The sequence below is a fragment of the Squalius cephalus genome (assembly GCF_949319135.1).
Source record: "Squalius cephalus genome assembly, chromosome: 6".
Lineage (NCBI taxonomy): Eukaryota > Metazoa > Chordata > Actinopteri > Cypriniformes > Leuciscidae > Squalius > Squalius cephalus.
The window spans coordinates 42,221,052-42,228,460 of record NC_137127.1 but is presented as its reverse complement, the minus strand read 5'-3'; the positions used below and the strand labels follow the sequence as shown (position 1 = coordinate 42,228,460).

Here is a 7,409-nt window from a genome sequence, read left to right as displayed (position 1 = left end):
CCCTCACAATCAAATGAGAAGAATGCCTTGCGAGTTATAAAATCTGAATGATTTCTCTTGTCCAAAATATCTTTTAGACATGCTGTTGCAAGTAAATTGGCAACAGGTTATTAAGGCACAGTGTATTTATACGACTGATAAATATTCAGTCAAAAAATGTTTTCTTGCTGAACAAAACATTTCTCTATTGGGTGGACATTCTGGGCACCGGAGCAAAAAAACAAACAAAAAAAAAAATCTTTATACCAGACAGCTATAAGACATTATACAGTGTACACACAAAAAGTGGTTACATCATGCAGTTGTACATTTTACTTTAATATGCTATTTATATTTGATTTGCCCCTTGATGTGTAACATGTATGATCAGTTTCTGTGATCTTGTTTGTCTTAGTTCTCTAATTAATCTCTTTGGTTGTTAATTAGTTCTACCCACCTGTTCTGTTTCTACTATGATTACCTCTTGTGTTTATAAGCCCCGAGTTATCCTTAGTTCCTTGTCCTGTATCGTCTATGTTGTGTGGATGTGTTTCCATGATTCTTCTGAGTTTTCCTGAGTATGATATTAAAGACTTTCCTTTTGAACCATTCGTCTTAGTGCACTACTTATTACAGCCTCATGTGACAGAAAACAGGACTGAAAAATTTGATGATGGACATACCAGCAATGCTTCGCCTCGCTACCTGTGAGAATCAGCTGCTGGTGGAATATATGTGGTGGAGGTTTCAGCAGCGCGATGCCCTGTTCACCATCAGCAAGGCAGAGAGGGAGCCTGGACCTACGCCTGCCACCGACCGAGCATTAGATCCTGCCACCTGGGTTGCCATTGAGTCTAAGTGTGCTGTCCATTCCATCACAGAGCCAGGAGAGGACCACTGCCTTATAGATCTGTGGTCTGCAGATCCAGTTCCCTCCCGAGTCCCCACCTGGTCCCATCCGGCTGTCCGGAGGCTCCCGTCCCGTCCAGGGAGATCTTTCTCCTCCTGTGTTCCCACCCGACTTCCTGGTCTCATGTCCTTCACTGGTTCCGTCGGCTCCACTGGTGTCGTCCTTCTCCTCGGCTCTGCCTGAGCCGCTAACTCCGTACGGCTTCATCGGATTCACCTCAGGCGTCTCGATCACCAGCTTGGCACGATGATGAGGATTCCCTGGCTTCACCTCAAGCCTCCAGGCCCATGTCTCCACCTTGGCCAGTCAGTCCGTCGGCTTCGCCCCAACTCTGCACTCCCTCGACTCCACCGTGGTCTGTCAGCCCTAGGACTTCGTTGGGTTCCCTCGTCCTTCCAGCTCAGCCTCAGTCAGTCGTCGTTCTGAAACCGCCACTGACTTCTGGGTCTCCAGCTGCGCCTCTTCCCTCCACCCCTTCGGCTCCACCACTTCTCCTTCCCTCCGGCTTCCTCATTGTCCTCACTCCGTATGTCTTCGCCACGGTCTGCCGAGCAGCCGTCTCCTCCTCGGTCCTGCGAACCAGCAGCTTTACCTTGGGCTTCCGGCCCTTGGATGTCACCCTGGTTCGTTGACCTCTCTGCTCCACCGGATACACCATGCACCCTACTTCTGTCTCCATAGGTCAATCCCTGGGTTCCGCTCAGCCCTGAAGTCAAAGCTCCACCCTGGCTCCTCCCACTGTCGTATCCACCATGTGTCTGTTTCCACTGATCCTCCTGGTCCCTGTCCATCAGCTCCACGCCCACCACCAGAGCCCCGTCCCTCCCTCCGCAGATGGACTCTTTGCGGTGCGAGGGTACGCCTTCCAGGAGGGGGAGCTACTGTAACATGTATGCTCAGTTTGTGATTTCATTTGTTTTAGTTCTCTAAATAATCTCATTGGTTGTTAGGTAGTTCTACACACCTGTTCTGTGTCAACTCTGATTACCTCTTGTGTTTATAAGTCCCGAGTTATCCTTAGTTCCTTGTCCTGTATCGTCTATGTTGTTTGGTTGTGTTTCCATGATTCTTCTGAGTTTTCCTGAGTATGATATTAAAGACTGTTTCCGTTTGAACCATTCGTCTTCGTACACTACTTACTACAGCCTCATGTGTCATGATGTAATTTAGTGATATTAAATCATATTTTGGAAAAGAAACTCTGACTGTGCTCAGGATTTCTGCTGTTGTGTAATCTCGGTAACACTTTATAATAAGCATACAGCAATAAAAGCACTTACAAAACATTAACAAACTATTCGTTTATAGTAAATTCATGGTTAATATATTGTAGTCTCTACATAGTTAATGTATTAATAGGCTATAATAGGGAGTTCTTCATTCATTGTCACTGTAATTAACACAATTATTATTGTTTAATTAGCTAGTGGTAAAGGAATTGTTAATTTGGTTATTAGGAATAAATAGTTCTCACTTTAGATTAGGTTACGGAAAATGTGAAAATATAATTAAGTGTTTTAAACCAAACTTTACTAGACATTAATTGCATTCATATTCAGTTTTCCTTAAAATGTTTACAAATACATTAAGCAAACACACGCACGCACGCACGCACACACACACACACACACACAGAGGTAACACTTTATAATAAGTAATAAGTGTATTTACAAATGATTTGCAAACTATTTGTTTAGTTAATTAATAGTTTATAAACTGTAGTTAATACACTAATAGACTATATACAAACAGTGAGTTAATTCATTGTCACTGTAATTAACAAATTATTATTGTTTAATTAGCTCATATATAAAGAGTTAGATAATGCTTTGTTAACAACATATTAACCATAAATAGTTCTCACTTTAGATAATATCACAAATATCGGAAAATGTAATTAAGTGCTTTAAAACAACCTTATTCTGACAAAAATGTGCCGTTTTGCACATGTACATTGTACATAATATATCTTGCAGTTTAGTAAAATATACATATCATATATATTTCATAACAAGGACATTATTTAGATTTTGTGAGGTTTAATGTTCATCTGCATGATTTTTGTTTCACACATCTGGTACATAAAGTTAATTTTTACATCAAACATAATCCCCATGTAAAAAAGACAAAAAAGTCAAAATGCTTCACATATGGAATAATAACTAGCAGTGACACATACAATGATTGAGTTCATGTGTTCACGATGACTCAGACGATGATTTTCCTTTTACAAACATGAAGATATATTGTATACATCGCATGTATTAGAAAATATTAACAAAAAAAGCTACAGCTCACGTGTATAAAACAAACTCGGCAGGATTGCAAACATAGAAATTAAGTCAAATAATATCACAATTTCAAAAGAAAAGAAAAACAATTTCATATTATCTGAGGCAGTAGGACAACAAAGAAAAATCAACTAGTGGCAAATAATGCATGATCTTCAGTGTTGAAAATGTTAATATTAATAATACATGTGGCAGCAATAATGGAAAATATGTGACATGGGGACAGGGTTTTCTTTCCAGCAATGCGACCCAGGAACCACAGATGATTCTAATGCTACACTAGTACACACACAGAAATCAATGCCAGACATAAAGGTGTGCACAGTAGGTAGCTTCACATATTGTAACCTAGCCCATAAACCACTGCAAAAGATACATTTTTAAAACCAACCCCGAACAACTCTAAGGGTTTCTCTTTTATCACTTGTAACTTTCACATTGAGCACAAACATTGAGCACAATTTTTTTTTTTTTTTTCCAGCATATACATTAGACATGGCCTGACAACATGAGCGTCATTCTTGTCAGATGATCTCATTCCTTACAGAGGTCTGGCTGAGGTTGTAAAGAGGGCAGCAGTGATTTTCATCGGTTCTTCGTAGGATTCAGGACTGAATGTGACGCTAAATATGCTCTAGAAGGTAACGGCATATTGAGGATCGTTCTCTAAAAAAATACATCAACATATGCTTTTCTTTCAAAAATAGCTTAATAAGGATGAAAGTTGTGGATTGTCCCTGAAAAAGTTTTGTGTAGGTCAACCAGTGAAATGAAATGGTACATTTAGAGTAGTTTTAAACAAAAAGCATCCTGACTATTCAGAGATGATGAAAATGAAAGACGTGGACTGCATGTAATCGCATGCATTTTCAAGGACAACCTACACATATAAATACAGCAGCAACGGAAATAAAACGCTTTGTCTTTTCACAACGAGCCTTCAAAGAAACAAATTGATACATGAAGGTTACGATTTTCTGGATCGCTTGAAATGAGTGGCCTGATGAAAAGTATCCGTTTATCTCTAAATCTTTGATAATACCAAATGTAAACATTTGTGTGGAAGCAAATATAGAATGCTCTATTTCTTTGGTAACTACGAGCAAAATGAGATGAAAGTGTTTATGTCAGCAAAAATGAAGTTTTACTTGTGACGTTGTGTCAGATGATATCTCATGAGAGGAAGTGAAATAGAGCCCTTTCATTTTTTTTTTTTTTTTTTTGTTTAGAGAAGTGGGAACATTCACATTTCAGATTATAATAACTAAATATTGTTTTGATACTTGATACTATTCAGATATCTTCGAGAAAGACGGCACTGCCAATTTACCCATATAATGCTGTTGCAGCAGAATCACTGTAGGGATGTTGTGCCATGTCATAGTTTTGACAAAATGTCATGAGATAAATAAAATGTTATACTTTAACAGTCACTCAACTCAAGCATGTACAACAAGAAGCAAGCAAATATAATCTGATAAATGAAAGAGTTACAATTGATTAATCAAAACAACCAAAAAGAAACCAAAAAGGTGACACAAAGTTAAAGAAACAGTTCTATCATTATTCACGCAACCTCATGTCATGCATTATTTTATTTAAACCCGTATGCATTATTTTTTTTTTTTTAAGTGGAGCACAAAAAGAGACCTTTTAAATATTGTTCACGCAGCTCTTTTCTATGCTCTCTTAAAAACGAAGGTTCCGAAATCACAGCGATGCCATTAAAAGACACATTTTTACTTCCCTTAAAAACCTTTTAGTAATCAGCTCCTAAAAGAACATTTAAAAAATCTAAAGAACCTCTTGTGCAATGTTAAGGTTCCATGGAGGTTAAAGGTTCTTCATGGAACCTCATGTAACAAGCTCCAAAAATGACAAAAAAAACAACAACATAAAAGTACCATAAAACTGGTTCATATGACGTTCATAGTACCTCTATGGAGTTTGGAGAACTTTTAAATATTGTTCGCACAGCTCTTTTCCATACACGCTCCAAAATGAAAAAAAAAAAAAAAAAAAAAAAAAACCTTAACATTAACTCTTTCCCTGCCAGCAAAAAGAAAAAAATTGCCAGCCACCGCCAGCATTTTTTGGAATTTTCACAAAAATGTAATGTATATATGAACATGCAAAGAAAGAAAAGAGCATCTGCTTTAAAAAATAAATAAATAAATAAATCAATAAACCTAGCTTCATGCATTTTTTGTCTAGTTGTCTAGCTTCCTGCATTCTTTTCTATCAACACTTGGCTGTAATTTTTATAAAAATAAATAAAAAAAACACACTTTGAACAAAAAGCTGAGAAAAGACCACAACGTGCATAACCAATGCTTTTATCGGTTGTTTCTGCTCCTTTTCTTTTTTTTTTTTCTTCTCTGTTTTGATCTGGAGATTCTCTACTCTTTCAGAAAATGTGTACTAGTGCCCCCTACCTTAACAGTGAAAACACGAAAAGCCGGAAAATTACATCAATGGCGGGGAAAGAGTTAAAAAGAGTATACAACTCCATATGACGTTGATGGTACTTCTATGGAGTTTGTTGTCATTTTTGGAGCCTGACAGCCATGATTACTTTGAACTGTACTTTGAAAAATTCATCTTTTGGGTTCCACGAAAAAAAAAATCAGCATATACACTTTGAAATATGAGCGTGCATGAGTAATGAGAGAATTTTCGGGTGATTATTTCTTGAAATACTGTAAATGGACACTTGGCAGAATTGAAATAAAGGAAGGTAAGGTCTAAGAGAGGAAAAGCGAAGGCTGATACCCTGTGTTCAGGAGAAGTGAGGTGTGTTGTTGTGAGAGGAGGGAGGGTGTAGAGTTGTGGTGCGGTGTTTCTAAAATTACAGCACAAGACTAAGGGAACCTAACCACAGCCTCATAGTGAAACATGCAGTGCACAACACACACGGTTTACGGTCCACAAACTACTGACACTTTTATTCATTGTTCCGAGAGACCGCCCGCATCCTGATGTGGCCAGCGCAGGACAACAGTAAAGAGGAAGGAAGTGTTGTTCTCTCCAGGTGTGACTCGTAATAGCTATCCTGAATGGGAAGGGGAACGGAGCTGTCACAGGAGCGTCTCCCAGCTCGGAGGGTCATGGGTTTACACTGACTGCTCTTTGGGGAAGTTAAATGGGGGTCGGGGGGCAGGAGGGGCGGCATTGGGCTGGAAGGTGTACATGGGGGTGTTGGTAGGGTGCTGGGTGTAAGGGATCTGGGGAAGGAAGGTAACAGGGGGGTAGGAAGAAGGAGGCGGAGGTTCAACAAATTGTTCCTGGTTGCCCGGGGGATGGCAGCTCACATAGTCAGCTGGGTTCGGTAGCTCTTCGTTCCCAGAGTTCTGTGGAAACAAGCAAATTTAAGCAACCAGTGGAATATACACCGATATAACAACGGAAAGTTCCTTTCACATGATTCGCACTGAAGTTGTGTACAACACAAGGCAGATCCAACGCTATCTCACAACCAATTTGTACAAATTCGTACTAGTGAGTACGAGGTGGCTAATTCGTACAACCTCACTCGTACAAATTCGTACGATTTGTCTAAACACCAGTGATGGGTAGGTTTAGGGTTTAGGGGTTTTAGGGGTAGGTCATTTGTACGAATTCATATGAATTGGGCAACTCGTAAAATATGTACGATTTAGCAAAAATCGTACAAAGTCATACGAGTAGGGTCGTATGAATTTGTACGAATTAGCCACCTCGTAAAAATACATACAAATTGCTGTGAGATCGGGTTGGCAGATCACGTATACACACAAATTAACATTCTATGCAACTTAATACGTAGTAACATATCTGCAGCATGTTTCTTGTGGACATGACAATTGTGTTGAAGCCCTGATGTGAGTCATGTGAAAGAATGTTAAACGGTAATGAAACAATATCCAGCAATTTTTTTCCAAAACATGTATTCATACAGTATATATAAATAATACAATACACTCTAAAAATATAAATATATAAATGATGTATTTAAGATGAAACACAGTGAATATCTTAAAGATTTGAATGAAATCAAAGGGATATTTCACCCAATTGTTCACCCTCATGTCATTCCAAACCCATTAGACTTTCATTCATCTTCAATATATATATATATATATCTTTTTTTTTTTTTTATGAAATCTGAGAGATTTCTGCCCCTCCAATTGAAAGTTAGATTTAAGAAAAGTATTATCAATCTCTATGTATTTAAAATGATGTATGTCCGT

General features: G+C 38.5%; 1 protein-coding gene across 5 annotated transcripts in view; it reads right to left on the bottom strand.

The window, feature by feature from the left end:
* Positions 1 to 2,920: 2,920 nt before the first annotated feature.
* nectin1b (nectin cell adhesion molecule 1b) overlaps positions 2,921 to 7,409 on the bottom strand; it is a 246,888-nt gene continuing 242,399 nt past the window's right edge. For all 5 annotated transcript variants that reach the window (XM_079874415.1, XM_079874414.1, XM_079874412.1 and 2 more), the window contains one exon: positions 2,921 to 6,530. Coding sequence is in view for 3 of the 5 variants with exons in the window: in XM_079874412.1 (XP_079730538.1) it covers positions 6,294 to 6,530 (237 nt within the window). In the remaining 2 variants the exon portion in view is untranslated. The remainder of the gene's footprint in view (positions 6,531 to 7,409) is intronic.